Raw genomic sequence first — 22,463 nt, 5'->3', positions numbered from 1 at the left:
ATAGGAAAAATTATAAGTATAAAATATTTAATATAGTCTAAGTTGAAAAAATTTTTAATCAAGCGTTAAATGCTCTATATAACGTGTTGAAAATAGATTCGTTAAAATTTTACATGCGAACAGATAAATTTTATTAGGTAATTGAAGTAATAAAATTACGAATTAGATATATAGTACTGATATATTGTCAGTAGTGTACGGAACTGCTACAGCATTTTCGTTAGATAGAAAAGTTTTATATTCTTAACTAAGTAGCATATAAAAAACATCTTTAATATCAATGATTTCATAAGTTAATAATTATTTTTTAGTAGTAATTATTGCTTACATTTCACATATATTATATATTAAATAATTTTTTAAACATATAATGAAAATAATTTAAAAAAACAATTAAATCTCAGTTGCTTTGGTGTTGAATAGATTTGTTTAGATTAAATCGGTTAAGTGAAAATTATTTCATGGTCGTTTATATTCGTGGTGAAAATAATTGCTTGATAAATCGAACAATAGCCACTTTGCATTACGCATGCAGTAATGATATATTGCCCAATATTTTTGAAATATTTTTTACAAATATTGTTTGTCATGTAAAGAACGATGTGTTGAGTAAAAAATACATAAATAATTAAAGGTCAGTGAATAAGTATCGATTAGTTAAAAACAGAATAGAGGAAATATTTTACTTGTACCATATAAAGTTATCATATTTTTAGGGAATTGTTAAAATCTTAAAACACATCGGCACAACATATAAGAAACGAATGCGTTTGACAATGACAAACTGCTCGAGTACTTGTTCCAGCTTTACTAATTAAATCAATATTTGACGTAGAGTTTTCATATTCGGCCATTGTAATTCTAAGGACCGTCACGCCGCCGTGGTGGGAGTCCCTGTGGTCGGCGTGAGCGTGCTGTGCTGTCGCCCTCACTGTACGACTGGTCACCCCATCCTGCTGCACGCCAAATCGACGAATATAATTAGTCCACGATCTAATTTCCCCCACTTCTGAACCCATGTCAAGACTGCGTCGTGCGACTATCTGGGTACTGTGTGGCATCGGTGGGGCAACATCGCCACGAGCTACATGTTCCACTGCATCCCAACTGGCAATGTGTGTATGCGTCTGTGCCGATGGGGCAGTAGAATTCGATATGACAATTGGTGCATGCTGGCCTCCTCTCACCGGAATACGCACGGTGTGACTGCTCTCGCTGTCCGGTGCATCGCCGTGGGCCTCGGCAGGAACATCTGGCAACATCAATGGGCCCCAAACCTCTAGCATACTGGGATAATGTGGCTCTGGATAATGATAGTACCGTCTAGCCAACGGAAAGTGCTGCAAAATGGTCAATTGAAAGGTGTTTGTGCGTTGCAAAATAATGTATGTAGTTTGAAATGACAATTGTTAAATGGATTTCATTACATTTGCAATAACATGACGTACCTGTGACGCGTGTGGTTGTACCTCGGAGGGAAACACCATAACAAATGTTTCAATATCATAAAAAACCCCTGTTAGCTGAGTGATGCCGTGAAACTGGCGAAATCGATTTTTAAACTCGTAGAACATAGCACGGACTTGCTCTCGTGTGTAGGGATATCGAAAATGTCTTCGTAATGCACGTGCCCAATGACCCATTTGTGTCTCTGCAAGTGCATCGTCTCTCATGGGCGTTCTGGTGTTGTCATCTAGTATCATCCACATGAAGCGCTGCTCAACATTTAAAGTCCAGTGATCCTCCTGTGGAAATCCAGCACTCTCTAGATATCTACGATATGCCATGTCTGCACAGAACAATGGTCAGAAAATAGTAATGTGCGACGTCGTACCATCTGCACGAGTTGCTAATGTATGAAATGTCATTATTGCTTGGATTAATGCATCACCTATTTTATTCAATGTCAACAAATATATTTCATCGTCTCACCGATCGGCGGAAATGGAAAATTTTGATCTTGTGATACTGCATGGTCCAGGACCCGGGCATCGGCGGCACTTCCTTCCCAACCCCGCATAGACATAGGTGAAATTCATATCGAAGTCACATATTGCTAGTACATTCTGTGCAAGGAGACCTTTACGCGACCGGTACCAGTTTTGGTCAACTCGAGGGACCCAAGCAGGTATCAACGTCCCATCCATCGCTCCGACACAGTCCTTCATCGGACGCGCAATGCACAGTTTAGTTACATTAATTACTTAGTATGTGAAATACTAGCTTCCATTAATTACGCTATGAACAATGATGTGGAAACTGCTGAAATGTACCTTGAAGTATGGGTAGAAATCACGGTTACTTGCCACTCTCGGATGTGTATTCGTAAAATCCGGACGAGTTATTAGCTCTGGGGCCATTGCGCACAAAGCAGAAAGCACACGATGGAATCTACGATGAATAGTCTCCAGTGAGTGTTGAAATCGCTCCATATTGTCGCAGTGTCTTTTATGCATGCCGACCGTCTGCATGAAGAGTGCAACCTCCTCGATTGAGGTAACCCTGGATGTCTGACAATGCGGCAGTAACCCTCTACAAGTTAATGCATCAACCAAAGCATAGAAGCATGGCTTGGTCATTCGAATATTGTCAAAAAAACGTCCTTGGTGTGGGGTTGTCATTATCTCAGCAACCCACTCTGCTCCCTGCAGTGCTGACGTGTTACGTGGAACATTTTCCCTAAACAATTCTGGGCATATTATGTCTCTAAATGCATAAAATTCCTCTGGAACATCAGATTCGTTACTTCCTGGAGTCCCTGGGCTATCACCTGCGGCGTTAGACTCCAAATCTCCACCAACATTCGAGCTGGCCATATATCTAGTCGTTGATGAATTTCTAAATAGAAACATGCAAAAGTAGTGGGTAAGTTACATACAGTAGACGTACGATGGATAAGGACATGAAACTAATTAAAATTTTACAAACTTGGTATGATTGCAATGTAAGTAAACCATACTGGCATAACTTTGCATAAATTAACTAGTTGCAACACAATATTTTAACAATCGGGCATTACATTCACTTGCCCAATGAATACAACCAACGGAGTTTATTTTCGTCATTAAGACGTAAGAAGATCGTGCGTGTGCTGTGACTGTGAAAGCGCTCTAACGCGGTGGTGAATATAATGTCCGGCAGATCCTGAAACTTTGTCAACTCATCTACGCACCGCTCAATCGATTCAGTAGCTTTGGGCCCAGTGCGGTCAATCTTCCCTTGCAGTGATTCATTCAACCTATCCATTGTCTCACACTTCTTAGCGTGCAGTTCACTAGTAGCACGTCGGGACCGACGACCGCTTCCAGACGGACCAGCAGACACAGGCGCTGATCCGGTGAAGAAAAGAATTCTTCCCCAGACGTCATGGGCTGTGATTGAGAGAATGCTGTATCTTCGTACTCGTCCCGTGATCGACGAGTGCCCGAGTGAGTGCCATCCATTTCTTCATCATCTACGTTGTTGCTGTTATGGACGGTGCGACGTTGTTGAGATGATGAACGAGCGAGCCCACCAGTTGCAGTGTTACGTGAGAACATCTGTGTGCATAGGTCAAATCGTTGAAGGCCATGCTGGACAACTTTTTTATAGTCTGGATTTTCCTGCAATCATTCACCGATTGATAGGACATATTATTAGTTTGTGAAAGAGTACGTTCGTTGCAGGCAAGAGAGCCTTCGTCCACGTTAAGAGAAGACAGAATGAGAGCACAATATTTTTATTACCCGATATAGCTCCTCCAGACGTCCTGCCTCATCTGTTATGGTATTCAATTCTGGGTCTCACCCCCATCCGGTACCCCTGCTAAGAATGTCGTTCAACAGATGCCAAGCACGACGAAGTCTGTTAAGTTTGCCTTTTAACTGCGCCGGCGTAAACCGACAACCTTGACCCGTAATTGAGTTCATTATGTCGGTTATACGAGCCCACACCGAAGGTGGGAATGTGGATGATTGGAGTCGGTGTGTGATGAACTCCTCGTGCATTAATTCAATGAATACGCGTTCCATTTCGGAGTTCCATACAACTTTATCATACCGAGATGACTGGGAGGAACCAACGTCGTTTGGGTATTGCATCTTTGTGGGTTTGATTATACATGACAGTGTCATAAAAAATAAGCACGATATTTGAACAATGCTACAGTTTAAATAATATTTGTCCTAAAGCAGAAAATAGATATTTATATCACATTAAATATAAAAAAATAATTGATTATATATGAATTGTATCATATTAAATATAAAGTAATAACGTCTCTCAAAATATATTTAACTAAAAAGTAATATATAAATTATATTTTTAATTTCTTTTCTTCACCAGGATTATTTATTTTTGTGTATAAGATAAATGATATTGTCCGATTAAATTGAAATGTGAGAACTAAGTCATATTATACAGTGACATCCCAGTACAAGATAAATTATTTGCAGACCGTCATTTTTTTATAGTAAATCATAAATAAAAGCAATCCTTAAAGGATTCTAAATAATTTGTGTTTGTATCATGGGTGATTGAGTTTAAATACAACTAAGCTGTTTCTGCTGTTTACTTTATAGAGCAATTTGTCAACTGCAGTTACCATTTTTGTTAGTGATTGAAAATCCCCCTTTTTCTGTTTTCTCAATGAAAAACTCATTCATTGGGCGTAATTAAATAAATCACCCTAAGCTGCCAAAAATCACCCTCATTCTTTGGTGTTTGTGCAGAATGATGATGATGGTTTTGGGGTGTGTGGGTAATATTTAAAAAATTAGGGGTTGTTTATATAAATGGTGTTGATGTTTTTCTATAGATGTATGTATAACTTTTCAAAAGGTAAGAATAAATTTTATAAATAAACCAATGTTAAAAGGCATAGATATAACTATTCTTATTAAACTTTTTTTTTATATTTTTAGCGAAAAATTCAATTTATCGAATCAAAATATCTTAAAAATTTGTGTAATTATCGGAAGTGAATCACAAATTACATAAAATGAGATAAATATTTATATAAAAATAAGATAAAACGTCACCATAAAAGCAATCATTTTTTATAGTAAATCATAAATAAAAGCAGACTTATAAACAATCCTTAAAGGATTCTAAATAATCTAAATCTCATTTTAAATGAAGTTTTTCTCTTCAAAATATTGATAAATTTAAATTTTTATATAAAATTATTTATAATTAATTTTGTAGATCCTTCTGTCCAAATGTAATATCAGATGAATAATATATAAATTTGATATCAAACATCCTCCAAACTTTGAAATATATATATATATATATAGAAAAAATAATTAATTATTGAATAAAGTAGGGTTGGTGAGTTAGATGGAATAAGACATAATAATGTCGTGATTATGGAAAAAAATAAATAATAATCTGAGGGCAAGATATTCATGCAATGGTCTCTGACGGGAAAATCATAGTAAATCGTCTCAATTTGATGCCCGAGGTGCAAATGATCAACTTAATATTTATATTCCGAATTCAAGCCTTTTCAGATTTTCTCTACCACTACTCGTAAATTAGCCTGAGTCTTCGTATCACACTTATGGACCCGAACTTGGGTGGTCTATCCATGACCAGAACAAACTTGTGCTCAATTACTTGTTCAATAAGGATAATGCAAATAAGCTCAACACAACAATCCTAATTTATGACTACCCAGGAGCAACATCAAAAAATCCCGGATTCAGTCGGATATCATCCAACTGTACTTCAGAAAACTTCCAAGCAAATCAATTTTAAAGAAAAACTAAGCTCACACCCATCATGAGTAAAAAGCATTTACAGCAAAGCAGGGTATAGAGAGCCATCAACACCCAATGTAATTATCATAAGATCATAAACCAGACATGCAAAATAGCAAGAAGATATCATTTGCATTTTCTTCATACAAATTAATTCTCTCACACTCTTCACTGCCAAACAGAGTTGTAATCATTCACAATCCAAACATGCACAAATCATATGAATGTAGCTCACATAAACAAGAAATAATTAGCAACTTAGCAACTTAGAATAGACGGCTTATGTTGGCAAAGAGACTTAATTTGCACTCATTGATAAGTTCTCACATGGCATCCCAAGCTTACATTTTCTTAAGTACATATTACCACATATCTATCTTTACAGAACCAACTCCAGAATAGATCATAACAAATAAAGAACCTAATAATCCAATAGATATGCAAGTTTCATGAGACAGCTTTAGCTTAAATAACCACAACCCGAACTCCACCTCACGGCTTGGTGAGACATAGCAAACAACATAAAATCAGAATTATTAAAGGGATTAACAAGTACCTTTTTCAATCAACGTACGAATATGATGGTTCACAAGTAGAACACCAACAAAAGTGGAATGCAAGCTACCGTTCCAAGAGTGCTACACTATACGTACTGAATAACCAATACAAGCATTTGTACTTTGAAGTTTAGATGCAGTAGTGTTTTTAGAGAATGATATGAATGCTATATATATAGACAAAATAAGTAACATATATGGTATAGTCTCAAATAGGCCAAAAATCACACTGTTGCCATGTGAAGCATTCACAAACAACTTGCAAAATAATGGACTGCAGTCAATGCAGCAAAAAGCAGAGCTGACACAACAATGCATATCAGTCATGCACTACACACTAAAGCTTAAAAGTTAAATAATGGACTGCCACAACGGTCCAATTTCAGTAAACATAATGATAAAGCTGTCACTGAAATGTTATCCAAAATAGTAGTAGCAGAAAATTGCAGTGTATAGTCACAATTGATATACACTTCAATACTTATTGCAATAAATACTTATCACACTGCAGCAAAACATGTATGTATAGTGCATCGACACTATATACTACAACTTGCCCAAATCAATTTCTTAAAATATGTAAAAAAGAACTTCAATGTACAAATCAGTGATAATTCTTCTCAATAACCCACAAATTGTTCATCAACAGAAATACATTGATACAAATATTTCATAATAAAAAAGAAAAATCCTAAATTTAAAGAAAGATTAACAGTGCAGCTGACCCTACCGTCTGACCAAGCACTGGAAGCGCAATACCGCATTCGCCATGGCTGGCATCGTTTTGATCTGCATTCCCATCACCATGAAATCTGTCAAGCTCGAGCAACGTCCACATCTTCCAGTTCATCTAATTCCCTCCCAGATCTGGTGCAAGAACTTTGGGAACAAGGATTATTAGTTTGTAATAAGTTTTGTAATGCAACTATAAAAATCACATTACCTTCTGTAATCAATTTTCGATGGTGTATTTCTGGGGTACTTTTATTTCTGAAACAAGTGACTGTGAGGGCTGAGGTCTCCGTTTGATGAAATAAAAGACGATTTACACCAATTACTTAGTAGGAAAATGTAGAACATTGCAAAGAAAGAAAAATAAGCTCTATCTCACAGAATGATCCGAATAAGAATCACAACAGCAACTAAACTAAAAGTATAGAAATGTTGAAGAAACAAATAAAAAATAACACTTATTGATATAAGGTGCTCAGCAATAAATCAAAGCAAGAACTCAGTTCATGTGAAATCACAACCAAAACCAGGTGCAAATAAAACAATATATAAATATGAACTCGCTCTGTACACTTTAGCTTTGGTCAACCCACGCCAAAATCTAAAAAGCTGGCATATATAAACTAAACCGACAAATTTCCCAAATCATACCACTACAAAAGATCATGAAACCCATTAGAAATTTAACACTTCTACTCCACCGCATGCAGGAATTAGACAAATCTAGGAAAAGATCACAACTTTACCGGTGTAATCCATATAAAGATCGCGACTTTAACCTAAAATCATCTGAATTAGAAGCTTTGAACACAACCCAACATCTTAAACCCAAGAAGAATAAAGAAAACAAAGAAAATAAGGAAAAGAAACGCGACCAGAAAAACAAAAATGAAGAAGAAAAGGAAAGAGAGAAGAAAGAAGAAAGAAGAAAAGAAAGAGAGAAGAGACAAGGCTGCAGAGAAAAGAAGAAGAGAAGAAAGACGACAAGAAAGAGAGAGAAAAGAAAGGAGAGAGAAAAGAGAGGAGAGAGAAGAAATTAAAAAAAAAATATAATATAACTTGCACACCTAGTGAAGGTGTGCAAGTTATATATACAAACACCATTTTGTGTTTTGGCCCATCTCTAAGATGTCTTCATTAATTGGGGATATCCCCCCGACTAGAGGTATGATTTTCTGTCTTATGTGCATGATGAGGCGAGACACTGTACAATACCTAGGAATAAACCCTGATAATGAACGAACAGGCATCTGATAGCTAAAACAAGCCTCACATGCCTCTTGTTTTTCATGCGTCTCTCATATATTTATCCCCGTGATCAAAACTTTTAATCTTGGTTTCAAGAAAATACAGGAAAAACCTAGAAGATTACCTTCCCCTCAAAGAGCATCCTAAGTTCCAGACCATTGTCAAGCAAGGACATATCTCGACAGAATGTAAAACAAGTAGCTTCATATGCAAAGAAGTAGGACGTCCATTCTATTCAAACACGTCAAAAGAACTCGGCCTAAAAGCATGGCGAAGCCCGGGAAAAAGCATTCATAAAATTGTTTCATCCCCTTATCTTAGGGGGGAAAAGACAGAGTAAGAAAATTAATAAGTGTCCAATTACATCTTTTCTTTTTCTGCCCCACAAGTGGGGTCTTCTTTCTCCTCTTCTTCAGTCAGAGGGACAGCAGTATTGGAGGTTTCAAGTGGTCCAGTACCAACATCCTCTAGGGCATCCCCTTCCTTTGGCTTTTGGGCTCCATCTCCCGAGAGGTTTCCCTGCTATAGAGTCAATTGCTGCTTTTGGGGTGGACCCCTCACTTTGGCTTCAACCTCCTCCAATATATTGTCGAAGTCTTCCTCTACAAAAAATATTTTCTCAGGGTGAACTAAGATTGAGGTAGTAATAGGAAATGCGGAAGAAGGCTAGGAAGGCAAACCTGATTCGAGGGTGAGGTCTCTAACCACGGGAGTGGGAGTGTCAGAGAAGGGATCTGGAGCATTCTTCATGGCAGCCACAAGATCAAGGAATGAAGGCTTTCCCCCAGCTGGAGGATACCTGTGTGCTTTAAACTGCTCCCTACATGCCACAAGCCATGTTCGAAATAGGGCCCGGCTATCCCAGCCACCTCTCTCTGATACTCTTCAAACTTCTTGAATTGCTCCAGGCGGCTTGCCCAATACCCAAATAACATTGGCCGTCAGCAGTATCAGGGAACTCAAGGGAAGCCTTCTCCGCAGCTTTCTTAAGAGCCTCCTCTTGGCTTTGGGCCTCCTTTTGTAGCCTCCTCAGGTCATTCTCCAGTTGCTAATCATGGGTGACTACTTCCTTAAGAGCACTAAGCCTTTGTTTTGCAAGTCATTTTCTTTTGAATCCTTTGCTGTTTGATTTGGACTCGCTCAAAGTCCAAGTATGTTGGATCCGTGCAAAAATCGTATGCATAATTAGATATTATTAATTAAATTAAATTATTATTTAATTTAAATATATTTTATAATTTATTTTAAAATATACTAAATAATATAAAAACACCTAAAAAATGATATCAATTTTTTAACTTATATAAAATATTATATTAAAATTATTAATACATAATTGAACATTTAATATTTTTTTATTATTTTTAAATTTTGGTCAAATTAAATAATTTTAATTATTTTATCTTAATTTTTTTTACCTTCTTCTTCTCCGTCGGCCACGAAGGTCAAGAACCTAGGCATTAGGGGCGATGTCGCCCCCACGACGAGGGGGCGATGTTTAATTCTTTTATTTTCTTCTTCTCGAGGCTCCAACGGTGAGGTCGCCCTTCTTCTTTGGCGACCTCCATCGCCCAAAACTTGAGCATTTGGGGTGACATTGCCCTGGTCATCGCCCAAATTTAGGGCGATATCGCCCCCACAGTGACATGGTGATCTTGTGCGCGGGCGATGTCGACGTCGCTCAGTCTAGGCGGCGGCGGCGACAGCGACAGCGACAGCGACGACACTGTCGTCGTTATAAATATATATAAATTATTTTATTTATATTATATAGAGTCATATTATATTTATATATATTGTATATATAAATAAAAAATATATTTAAATTACTTAAGGATTGGATCGTTTATTTTTTAGATTCGAGATCAGTGGTTGTTATAAGAAGGGTAAAACGGTTAATTCAGCAAATATTTAATGCCGTTAAAACTTACCTAACGGAAGGGGAGAGTATGCAATATTTTGGAAAATGCATGGGATTTTTTACCTATTGTTTAACATAAAGAATTTTTAGTTAAATTTTAAAAACATAGGGAGGTTTTATGCAATTTACCTTAAAAAGTGGCATTAGGAATTTAACATTTAGCGCACCAATTGTTAAGAGTATAATGATATTTTTAAAATTGCACATGTGGTACACCAAATTAGTTACCCCAGTGGCTTAGTTCTAATATAATAGTAATAGTCGTCATAGTACGTCGTCCCCACATATATATAATAAATAATTTTTTACGTGTTAAAATACATTATAAATAAAAATATTGTATAAACCAACAAATCGTATTTTAAGAAAAAAAAAAGAAAAAGAATAAAACCAAGATAAGGTATTATCGGTACAATAAAAAAATTGATATAGTGGTGTTAAAACTTAAAATGGTATGAAGTAACTCTTGTAGAAAAATAAAAAATAAATTCGGGTGTCATATTTGTCATAAGGGTATAATTTTATCATATTTAAAAAAATTGATGTCAAATGTCGTTAAACACCGTTTGTAAGCGGTAAGTATGATGGGCCTTTCCTTTTTATATTAGAATGGACAGAAATTTCTTTAATAGAATCAGAAATAATATATCAAACAGCATATTTAATTTCCAATTTTTTTAGTACATATTATGGCATAATTCATAATAAATATTTAATGCAATTAATTTAAGAAAATATTAGATAAAGTGACAAATAACTGACCGCATTGAGTCAAAATAGCAAGTTGAGACTCAGAAAGGAGTTATTGATCAAGTATTCTGTCGACCATCGGAGCTCCACTCCCGAGTCCATGGACTAGGGTTCTTCGCGTTCAGATTTCTCACGCAGGAATTGTGGATTCTCCTGTCTGATTCGCAATGGACTTCAAGCTCTCGTTGTTGCTCTCCTCACTCTGCTTCCTTGCTCTCTTTCGCCTCTCTTCGTCAGGTTCGTTTTTGCATTTGTTAGTATTGACTTTTTACTTTCTCCATGTATCTTGAAAATGGAGGGTTGTAGGTAAAATTTGATTTGATGATTTGTGTTTTGGTTCAATATCCGGGTTCATTTATTTTGGAGTTCGGATTGGAATTGCTGCGAGCAGTTGTAGCTTTTGATTCCTGTTGGAGGCTGCATTTTGTTCGGCTAGGACTATTGAGAAGTTTTTAATTTATAAATGCTTCCTGGTGTGAAGGGAATAATGTGGAATATTGTCTTTTTTTTTGTTCCAAAGGATTTATAGGATCTAGATTTTATAATTGAAATTGTGGAGAACATCGTGCTTGCTTGAAGTGTTTGTTTAGTAGTTTCACGGGAGTTCTAATTCGCATGGGTGTATTTTGGGGAACAAGGAACTGAAGAAGTGACCCCTGGTAAAAAACTAGTTATGTAGCTGCTGCTAGTTAGCTAAAGAGGGAACTGTACTTCCGGTAGTTTGATCTGGGGGAATTTGAGATTAGCAGACAGTATGATGAATAAGAAAGACTTATTTTTGAATATGCTGTTGCCTTCTAACTATAATGGAGAATTGAGTATTATACTAATAACTATTTGATTCATAGCAATGGCACATTGTAGTGGAAATGTAAGACACTGTCCTTACTGACAGGACGAAGTAGGAACTACAAATGAAAATGTCCAGAGTTGTGCGATTCTATTTCTTCTATGGTAAAAAAGAAAAACCAAAATATGCTTTGTTGTTGTATGTTTAAGTTACAGCTTCGAGTTGTAATCTCATTTCATTTGTTTGACATATATTAGTGTTGGGCATAGGTTTAAATTTGAGAACCTTTCTCTTGATTTTTTCTTTTCATCAAGTTGCTTTTTTGGCAAACAAGAATTAAGTAAAAAAGCATATTAGGAAATTGAAGTTATTGCTGTGATGTACTAATTCTCAACTTGTTGGCTAAGCATCCCCATGTGTCCGAAGATTATTATTCAATACTTAGTTTAATGTAATTAATTCTCCATTGTATAATGTTATAAAGAATTCATTGTATAAAAGATATTTTGTTATATGGAGTTGACTGCATGCAGCAGATAGGAAAAAAATGCCATTCGGAGGTACTAGTTGATAACGAAGCTAAAGTATCTGTTCTATACTTGTTAATTCCAGTTGCATATGTGTCATTCAGAGTAGACTCTTTATCTGTTCTTTTTAAGTGTATATCAGCATTATAACTACTTATAAACTTGGTGTTGTACTTATCTTGGGAAAAAGAATACACCACTAAGCAGTCATGCTTATGCATGAGGACTTGAAGTACAGAACTGAATCAGTGGCAACTATTTTGATAGGCAAAATTTAAATTTTCGTCCTGTAACTGAAAACACATTTCGTCCTCCACTAAAAAGTTTCTAACACATTTGGTTAAGCAATGATAGCATCAACAAATTAGTCGTACAATTAATAAATATATTTTTCACACATTTATGCGTCTAATTCTAGGATTAAAATTAATTACAGGACTAATGTGCTAAAAAATTAATTTTGAAGGGCTAAATATATCGTTACAACAGGAAGACAAAAAATGAAATTTTGCCTATTTTGATACTACAGGACATTTTTATATAGAACACAATGGACAAATATGTCAAGTCAGACCACTATAAGATGACTCAAGATTTGTTTTGCCTGTTTAATGGTGTTTTTACTTTTTCATTTTCCTCTTTTTGTCATTTTTCTTGCATGTTACTATTGATGTGTTTGTTCTGCATTGAGGTTTAATAGTTTTATACAGCTTCAGGAGAGACAAAATCATTTGAGTCTGTTCCTGATCTTGAAAAGTCCATGTACAAAGAAATTGAGGGATTCCCGTGTGTACGACTGCTCAACCTCTCAGGGGAAATTGGTTGTTCAAGTTGGTATTTTTTTGACATCATTCATGAGATTTGTATTCAGTGCATTATTCAACTCATTCACTAATAATCAATTTGCACTTTAGACCCTGGCCGTGAGAAAGTTGTTGCTCCAATTGTCAGATTTCAGAATGCAAAGGAGTTTGTTGGATCAGCTGCAATATTGGTTTCTATAGATGAATTTGAGAGCTTACTTTCAAGGCATGTAATTTTCCTTCTTATGCATGACCTGAAATTTTTACTGGTCTACTTCTATATTCGAAAGTTTATTTCTCGCATTGTTTGTGTTATTTTGAGCACATAGTAGCCTTCTCTAGGGCTTTATGCCTGTTGCATAATGGAATATTACATCTTAATCATCTTAATAATATTTGTCATTTTGTTAAAGGCCTGATCAAGTATGAAAGTATTCAAAACTTTGTTTAGTTTGTCCCAATTCTTGTTTTCTTACTTTTGCTGTCTCTTTTGTGTGGTGGCCTTGAGAAATAAAACATTCTATGCAATTGTCCCCCAGTTTATCTCTTCAAGTATTAAACATGCCTTGAGGATCCAAATCATTGAAGAATAGTGCCTGCAGACCGGATGTATACAAAACCTGAAAGCTAAGTTACTCCAGATGGAACTCAGTCATGTTCCTTGCTGGTTACTGAGAGATGGGTGACTGCATTACAAAATAAACATAAATAATTGTTATTGACAGGCTAGATTTTTCTTCTTTTGTTCTCATTTCTTCCTTCTGTTTTCATGGGGCTATCTTGTATGTGTAGTTTTAGTCCTCTCTACATGCACATTGTCATATACAGGTGAATCTTGTATATATTATACACACCTCTTTTTTTAATTTGACTTTGCTCTTTGTTGGTGGGATTAATGCTGCAAGCTAAGTAATGATGCTATTATTCTCTAAATTCATCTTACTTGGTTCCTCTGTTCCAGAGTATTAAAGGATTCAGCTTTTTCTAGCAAAGTAGCTGGGATTTTGGTTGAGTCAAGCACTCCGGTTCAAAATGCCAGAATGGGTAATCACTTAATCAACTTTGTTGAGTTTAAGTGACTGAAGAAAAGTGCATCAGAAAATAATCTATCCTATTTTACCTCTCAGGTTTTTCTCCAGATGTTAAGTTTCCACAGGCCGAATTTGCTCCATACCAAAGCAACAATTTTGAATGGAACCCAGATGTATGTTGTGAAAAATGATTAGCATCTCAAATTAACTGTTTTGCATTATTCCCCTCTTTGGAAGTGTCAAGAATATACATCACTTATGCTATTTCTCAAGTTAGATGAAGGTCTTAGGAACAATTGTAATAAGTTGTATTGAGGGTTCTTGACACTGTAAGCTGTACTTGCGTTATATCCATTTGGCTGAAAAGGATTACACCTTAAGTGAGGAAAGAGTATGAGAGGGCTGATTTTCATTTTCTTGGGCATTCCAAGTTTCCAATATTTTGGTGACTTTTATACGCTAGGTTAATTTTCCTTTTTATTTAATAATACTTTCATCATCCACTTCCATTATAAATACCTAAACTGATTAACTGAATCAAAATGTGGTTTCTCAATGTTTTTTTGCTCTTTTATGTACATATTAGTCAGCGATTTTTAAAGTTGTGCTCTGGTAATGCTCAGGTTCTTAGTGGAATGTGGTTGAGAAGCAATAGATATGCTGGGAATTGAAGGAAATAATTAAAACTGGCGTATTCATTGCTCAGTTCAGTTGCTTATATGCCAACTCATGCAGCAATCAGCTTTTGATTTTTCCCTACCACTACCTGGCGATTCAGTTTTTATGAACTAAATATCCTTGTTGGCCATCTGCAGGGTACTGGAGTTATGTGGAAGAATTATAATTTTCCTGTGTTTTTGCTCTCCGAGACTAGCACATCAATCTTGCAAGAGGTAGTTGTTTATTGAAAATTAAATTCTGCTTCATTTTGGGTGGTCCTGTAGGTGCATCTACCTCAATCATTATTGTGCCTGTGTTTGTTTATTTTACAGAGAAGGGTCCAAGTGAAGTAATTACTCTATACACTTTTGCATTTTTCTGTTCGCAAGTGGAAATGGTTTGCTTGTTGAGCTTGTGGCTTTCATGGTTTTTCTAGTTCTCTTGTACCTCAGTTTCTACATGAAAAAAATTCTTGTACATGCAGGCTGCCTTAATGAATGAGAAGAGCGAAATGTCTTATACTGAAAATGTTGCTGAGTTTGATCTAGTTATGCAGGTAAAAAATTCTGCAAGAGGAAATTGATATTTCAACTTCTTCAGTATTATACTGTAATACAGACCACAAAGAATAATGTTAGCAGATTATGTGCATTTTTTTTTTCTACTAGACCACAAAATCCAGTACTCATGATTCGGAATCTTGTTTGAAAGAAGGAACTTGTCTTCCTCTGGGTGGATACAGGTTAGTTTCATAAATTCTAGTTCAAGGAAATTTGTGATGATACTTCTCATTTGTTTATGAAAATTGCTACATATCCTCGTGATGTATATTAATGACAAGATTTACACATTTAATTGCTATTTGTTTGCTTATTTCTTAATTTTCATAGTATTCTTCTTTTTGTTTATGTTGAATCTGGATTTGAGTTTGCAACTTGCAGGAGATACAGTCCGGATTAGGTAGCATAGCGACTGCTATCCTATTTTTTACTGTAGAGCACTCCATCTATGGGCTTTAAAGGTTCCTATAAATTTTCTCAATTGTCTTGTATCCGTTTCTTGCTCCCAATGAGGATGGATGTCAAAGAAATGTAGATATCTGTCAGGCATGCAAATTGCAAAAATACTAGGATGAGAGATTTGATGAAAAATTATATTAAACATTGGACAGTGGCCTGCTTGTGCTTGCAATTTTAGGACATTTGAGTTCATTCATAACATAATGAGTTCTCAAGAAAGAATTTCATTTCAGTGAATCTTAAATTAGACAAAACACAGTTAGTTATTTAGTTAACCAATTGAAATTTTACGTTGTTTTCTGGGATTCTTTTCAAATGATTCCAGTCAAGTAATTTTCTAAATGTAACATGTGTGTTGTTGCGGTCTCACTGGAGTCTATGTTGAATATGTTTATGGCATCAGTATATTGAAGTGTTGAAGTCACATAGTCTGGCAAGTTACATCGTGTTTCTTAAACAGATATTTCTTTCTTTAAGCAGATTTTTTTCTTCCAGAAATACGCATCGAAGGAGTGTATGAGCAGAGAGAGTCAGATCACTAATTTTAGAGTTGTACATGAAACTTTCACTATATACTCTGTTTTCACCTATTGCTTAACATGATTTGCCAATTTGATTGGGGATCTTCAGTCTTGGCTCGAGGAAGCTGTACTTTCGTCGGCTGCACTTCTTTGTTCTAGTACCATAGATATTCATAGACCTGCATATCTTGTTAGATTTTTGGTAATGCCGAAAGATACGGGTAATGATCTAGGCGGACATCTTCGAGATTAGGACGTTAAGTCTTGGGTAACTTGATGGGCTTTAATATACATGCTTTCTAAGTTGTGTCTGTCCTACTCCTGCGTAGGCAATGACTTGTTGGTGAGCTTTACTTCTCTGCAACTCTGGGGTTTCATAAAACATGACAGATTTAATTTGTCTTTTGTGCTTAATTTTTTTATCCTGTGTTGCACAACTGTTGTGAGGTTACATCTCGTGTAGTTCATTGGTTATGATTCTGTATCAGAGTGTTGCAGGTCTGACCTTAGTTTTTTGACCTCCTTATCTTAATTTCAAGGGCAGTGTCTGGTCAGCACTTCCACCAATCAACATTTCGTCTTCGCTAAAGGCAAAACCAATCATTCTGGCAATGACGTCTATGGATTCTGCATCTTTCTTCCGTGATAGAAGCCTCGGCGCTGAGTCCCCTATATCTGTAAGTAACATTTCCTTTTGTGATTCTATATTTTTGTTTCCGTGGCTGAAGATCATCTCCTACTGAGAACGTATACTTGTTAGAAAAGTATCTTCATAATGTTTAAATGCATGTATAGGGATTAATTGCATTGCTTGCTGTGGTTGACGCGCTTTCCCATCTTGATGGCTTGGAAGAACTTAATAAACAGGTTGGTCTTGCGCTGAACAATTTATTTGCTTGTACAGCTTGTCGCTTAAGACTTTCTGTACATTCATTGTAACATGATAATTTAAATTGCTTATATAGGTAATTGCACTTTACCAATCATAATCTCTCCATACATACTAGAATAGCTTCATCTACCTGTTGCTATTCTGCTTATTGTTACAAGTAACTTTTCCTTCATGTGCAGTTACAAAATGTGACAGGCTTTATGTGATCTTTTAAATCTTCATGCACTCTATATGCAAAGACTTAACTCAGATGTTTATATGCTTCAGCTTGTTTTTGTGGTTCTAACTGGAGAATCCTGGGGCTACCTTGGTAGCCGGAGATTCTTTCTAGAATCTGATAAACAATCAGACGCCATGAAAGGACTCGATCTGGCAATGCTTGAAATGGTAATTTCTCATGAACCACTTTATTCTATATTGATTATGGGATTATATGGAAAAACCAAGGTGTACTTGTTTGGCTGGATTTGCTTAACGGTGCTCAGTTATGCACTAGGAAAATTCTGGTATCAACTTTGGGATCCCGCTAATCAAGAAATTATGCCTGTAGGAACAAAATGCTCATTGTTTTGTTGGATGTGTTTAATGTATCAGAATTGTCAGTTCCGCTGAAGTCTTTAAAGTTTTCATTCTTGATTGTTAGTCTTTCTTGTGTTAGAGTCTGCTAGTTCTCATACTCCATCTATTTTGTATTGTTGAAAATAGAGAGACACTACTTATATCTTATCAGAAATTAGGTCTGACGGCACGTGTTTCCAGATGGAGATTCTTGTGCAAAATTGTCTGTGCTAAGTAATGAGCATTATTTCTAGTGGAACTGCAGTATACCTTGATGTCGTGATGGAGCGATGAGTTTTTGAGGTCCAGTTGTTTTGATGGAGTGATGACTTTTTAGGTCCGCTTGTTCTATATGCGTGTTCATTAATGAGCATAAGCTCTAATGGAACATGCAGTATAGCTTAACTGAATGAATGAGTGATGAGTTTTGAAGTCCAGTTGTTTTAGTTGAAGTTAACATGGAAGGCTAGAAACTACTTTTGTCTGGGGATTGTACTTGAAAATTAGTTTGAGGCGTCCCACTCTAAATTTTTGTTACTAATGCTTGGCCTAAGCTGAAAAGAGAATGTGGTTCATTTGAGCAGTATCTTCCAGTCTCGTCCTGCTTGATTTTACCCTGATCCGTTCTGAGTGCTTACTTTTTAAGGTTTAAGATTTGCATTTGTATTTTAACGAATACCGTTGCCTATGTTCTAAACATTAAAAGAATCTCATGCATGTAATGCCATATATTTGGGCAAATAAAACTGTTTACTGTGTTTATGATTTCTATGTAGGTACTTGAAATTGGATCAGTTGGAAAGAGCTTTTCTCAGGGCAACAAGACATTTTTTGCTCATACTGCAGGGGTAAACTACTGCTTGGTCTAGCTACTGGAGTGTCCTGACCCAATTTAACAACTTTTTCTTGTTTGCTATCTTTATTGTTTTATGAAGCAACCATTTGACTTAAAATTTAAGCTTACAGTATCAATATGGCAGGCTGCATCCTCTGTTAATGGAACATTTAATGTGCTGCAACGTGCACAAGATTCCTTGGTAACTGAAAGCATTATGGTCAAAAGAGCCAGCACAACAAATCCTGGGGTTCCCCCATCCTCGCTAATGACATTTCTGAGGAAGGTCAGTACCAAAACCTTCTGAAAGTACAAAGTTGGATTTTCTAGCTTCATCTTGTGCCGTTGATGGCATCAGTATGAAGCTTCAATCCATATCCTAGCTATATGGGCACCCATGAGGGCAAATAGATGAAAAACAAATAAATGGATAATTAATAACCTAGAGAAAAGAAAAGTAGATGCAGAAAATGTCTCTCCTGTTTCTCCCATTACTTATTATAGCTGGTAATATGGTTCTCTTGAATAATTATCTGGACAGAGATAATTCTAGTTCTTAATTGAGAGGAAGGTACAACTTAGATGACTTCTGCTAAGCCTAACATGACAAAACTTTATGGAATCGGTGAGATTTCCTAAGAATGCCCCGGAGAATAGAGGGACACTTGATGATTATTATCATGTAAAGGTTTGTGCATTAAATTCCTGTTATGAATATTTCCCTTTTCCATATCAAATGAAGTTTCTTTTTACATGAGGAAAGATGCATAAAACATAAGTTACATAATTACAATGATTTATTTTCCTCTGTGGGTATTTGGATTGTGTTTAGAGGTTAGTGTATGTCTGACACCTAAATCATATAAATATGCAGTATTAGAATATCAAAATATAGTACCAAAACAAATCACCAGTGGGTATGACATTATTATAAAACTAGGCACTTAAGTTCCAATCTCCACTAATTAAATAATAATTATAATAATAATATAAGAAGATATCTGGAAAAATAATTGGAAAATTAGTAATTTAAACTTACCCATCTGTACATTATAGTATGACCCCCATATAGGGTTTGCTGAATTATGTGGTTTCTCTTGTTTGCAGAAACCCCAAATTTCTGGCTTTGTCTTGGAAGACTTTGACTCTACTTTTAGCAACAAGTTCTATCACAGTCATCTTGATGAACTATGTTAGTGAACCCAAATTCGTTTATTCTTTTATTTACTTTCTTCGATTCCTTTTAGGAGTATGTAATATGCACATCAGTTGTATAATCTATACTGTATGTTCTAAACAGAGGACATGTTGCTTTGATGCAGCAAATATAAGCCCTTCATCCATTGTGGCAGCTGCTTCCCTTGTTGCTCGAACTCTATACATCCTTGCTGGTGGCAAAGATTCGGCTATAAATACTATAAAAGTCAATGCCTCTTTGGTGGAAGAACTTCTAGGTTGCCTATTAGCTTGTGAACCTGGATTATCATGCGGGCTGGTGAAGCACTATATATCTCCTTCAACAACTTGCCCAAGCCACTATGTAGGTGTCATTTTGGGAGAACCATCATCTGCACTTTATCCTGCTTATGCTGGGGATGTTTCAAGGTTTGTGTGGAACTTTTTAGCAGATAAGACATCAATCTCATTGAGAAATGTAGGCTCTTCGTGCGCAAAAGCTTGCAGTGGTGTTGGTGAATTGTGCATTAGAGGAGAGGCTGATGGCAAAGGTGTCTGCGTTATCTCAACCACCAGGTATCATAGGCTCATGTCAACTGTTGCTTGATAATGCAGCTGCACTGAATAATAATCGATGGCAATGGGTACTGTTAAAACCCAGACCTTCCTCATGGACTAGAATCGACTACATTATTGTACATATTTTTGGAATTTATTATATATATACTAATATATATATCTTTAACGTGTATATTACATATATACTCACGTATAAATCATAAATATAATTCATTTTATATCAAAATAATAATGGAAAGTAATGAAACTTACACTTTAATATATATGAAAGTAATAAGATATGTTTGTTTGTAATTTTTCATGTATCAAAAACTGAAACTTGGACATATAAATTTATATATAATTAGTTTTTTTGTTAAAAATATAATTTTCTCATACTTAGAAAGTTGTGATTATATTAATTAATAAAATATATATGTAAAAATTATTTTTGAATTTTTAAAAATTATAAAGTAGGTCTATAGTGGGTCCAATCTGTTGGGTTTGTGTTCGGGACACTGGTTTTGGCAAACCCACCTTAGGCTCAACACATTACATCCTTAGCAGTGATAGATCCAATAAAGCAACATTTAGCTTGAAGCTATGTAGTGTTTAATTTTTATAGCAAACAGTAGATGAGTTCTTAATGTGTGTAACTGAATAAATGAGACAATGTTGTATGCTATAATAACAGAGAGAGACTGAGATTTGTCCCATGTGTCTTCATATGTGCATATAAATGTGAGGAACAACCTTGCTTGGATTATAGTTTTTAATTCTGCTTGATCTGTATGATGACTGGTTCCTTGATCAGTTACCAATCAATAACTTATTCTGTGCTAATCAGTTTCCACATACTTCAGGTATGTTCCTGCATATTCAACTCGTTTGAAGTATGAATCGGGCAGCTGGATAGTGCTACCCAACAATTCCTCAGATAACATGGATGTTGATGATCCAGTTTGGACTGAAAGTAATTGGGACATAATAAAGGTCAGGATGTACAGAGTCCAAAATTCATCCTACGATTACCTAATTTTGCTGTTGGGTATCATTGTGACACTTTTGGCTTACATTTTAATAGAGATAGCTAAAAGTGTCATTAGAAAGGCTTTGAAACAGGAGTGACATACTATTCTTTTGGCGAGTCCGACTGCTGAAATAGCCGTAAGCTGGCTAATTTGCACTCTTTGCACATGTTAGCAAACTAGAGATATTGCTGATAGGAAACAGGAAATTGGAAAGTGTAAAGAACCATATTCTGTAGCAGTGACCCAAATGGGATGAGAAACTATTCCAATTTTTATGTGATCCTGGATGTAGTTTTTTGGACCTATTTAGACATCATTGCCAATTAGCGATATTAGAACGATGTACGATACCTAAATATGTTACATTGTTGTTAAATGCACTTATTTTCTCAAATTGTCTGACTGCGAGAAGAGTTAGTTGAGACAAGTTGAGGAAACGGTGGAAGCCAAGAAATTTAGTGGATCTCTTGTTTCCTTACTGTTGTATCGTTTGTCCTCTCTGATCTTTCGTTTTCAGGGCCAAAACCTGCCGAAGAGGAAACGAAATGGCTAGCTATTAATGGGTTTAATGCAATTTATTTTTTATATTATTATAAATGAACAATTGTCTTTTTATGATAAAAATATAAGAAGGTAAATTGTTTCATCTTAATAAATTCAAGGGGTAAAATGCAGTATTTTAAAAAATACTGAAAAGTAACTTATTGTATTTTTTTTTTATAAAAAAGTAATTTGCACATTTATATTGTCACATAGGAATTATTTGCATTTTTCCCATAACAAATATTAAGTGATGTGAGTAATGTCATAACATCATATTATAAGTCATATCGCTAACTTGACATGAATCTTTCAATTTCTGTACTTAGTATTTTCACATTCAATTTACATATGAAAAATTCGTGAAAATTTATTATTTATGAAACTTATTCGGAGCTTAGGAACATAACTAAAATTTGGGTTTAATTACGCTTACAATTTTTCTAAAAATATGAAATTACACTTTTCCCTAACAAAACTTTTAAAATAAATCTTGCATCCCTTTTGAGACTTGAGCAAAAGAACTACATGACTTTATAATTTTACACCTCATTCAACATTCTATATAAATTA

At 35.5% G+C, this 22,463-nt stretch overlaps 1 protein-coding gene across 1 annotated transcript; it reads left to right on the top strand.

The window, feature by feature from the left end:
• On the top strand, positions 10,966 to 21,824 carry LOC105167755 (nicastrin). The gene is made up of 16 exons (XM_011087574.2): positions 10,966 to 11,186; positions 12,977 to 13,096; positions 13,181 to 13,295; positions 14,031 to 14,113; positions 14,197 to 14,273; positions 14,916 to 14,993; positions 15,245 to 15,316; positions 15,429 to 15,502; positions 16,845 to 16,977; positions 17,096 to 17,167; positions 17,460 to 17,579; positions 18,527 to 18,598; positions 18,731 to 18,871; positions 19,693 to 19,777; positions 19,908 to 20,337; positions 21,183 to 21,824. The coding sequence occupies exons 1-16, from the start codon at positions 11,117 to 11,119 to the stop codon at positions 21,445 to 21,447; spliced, it is 2,007 nt and encodes a 668-aa protein (XP_011085876.1). The 5' UTR covers positions 10,966 to 11,116; the 3' UTR covers positions 21,448 to 21,824.

Source organism: Sesamum indicum, linkage group LG8, assembly GCF_000512975.1.
Source record: "Sesamum indicum cultivar Zhongzhi No. 13 linkage group LG8, S_indicum_v1.0, whole genome shotgun sequence".
NCBI classification, from domain to species: domain Eukaryota; kingdom Viridiplantae; phylum Streptophyta; class Magnoliopsida; order Lamiales; family Pedaliaceae; genus Sesamum; species Sesamum indicum.
Note: the sequence above shows the minus strand (reverse complement) of the source record. Positions and strands in the feature narration are given on the sequence as shown.

Excerpts from the sequence above, each read along its gene's own strand:
- LOC105167755 (XM_011087574.2), top strand. The coding sequence starts at position 11,117 with ATGGACTTCAAGCTCTCGTTGTTGCTCTCCTCACTCTGCTTCCTTGCT. Across the intron at positions 16,978-17,095 it reads GCGCTGAGTCCCCTATATCT|GGATTAATTGCATTGCTTGC; the intron begins GTAAGTAACATT and ends ATGCATGTATAG. Across the intron at positions 19,778-19,907 it reads CAGTCATCTTGATGAACTAT|CAAATATAAGCCCTTCATCC; the intron begins GTTAGTGAACCC and ends GCTTTGATGCAG.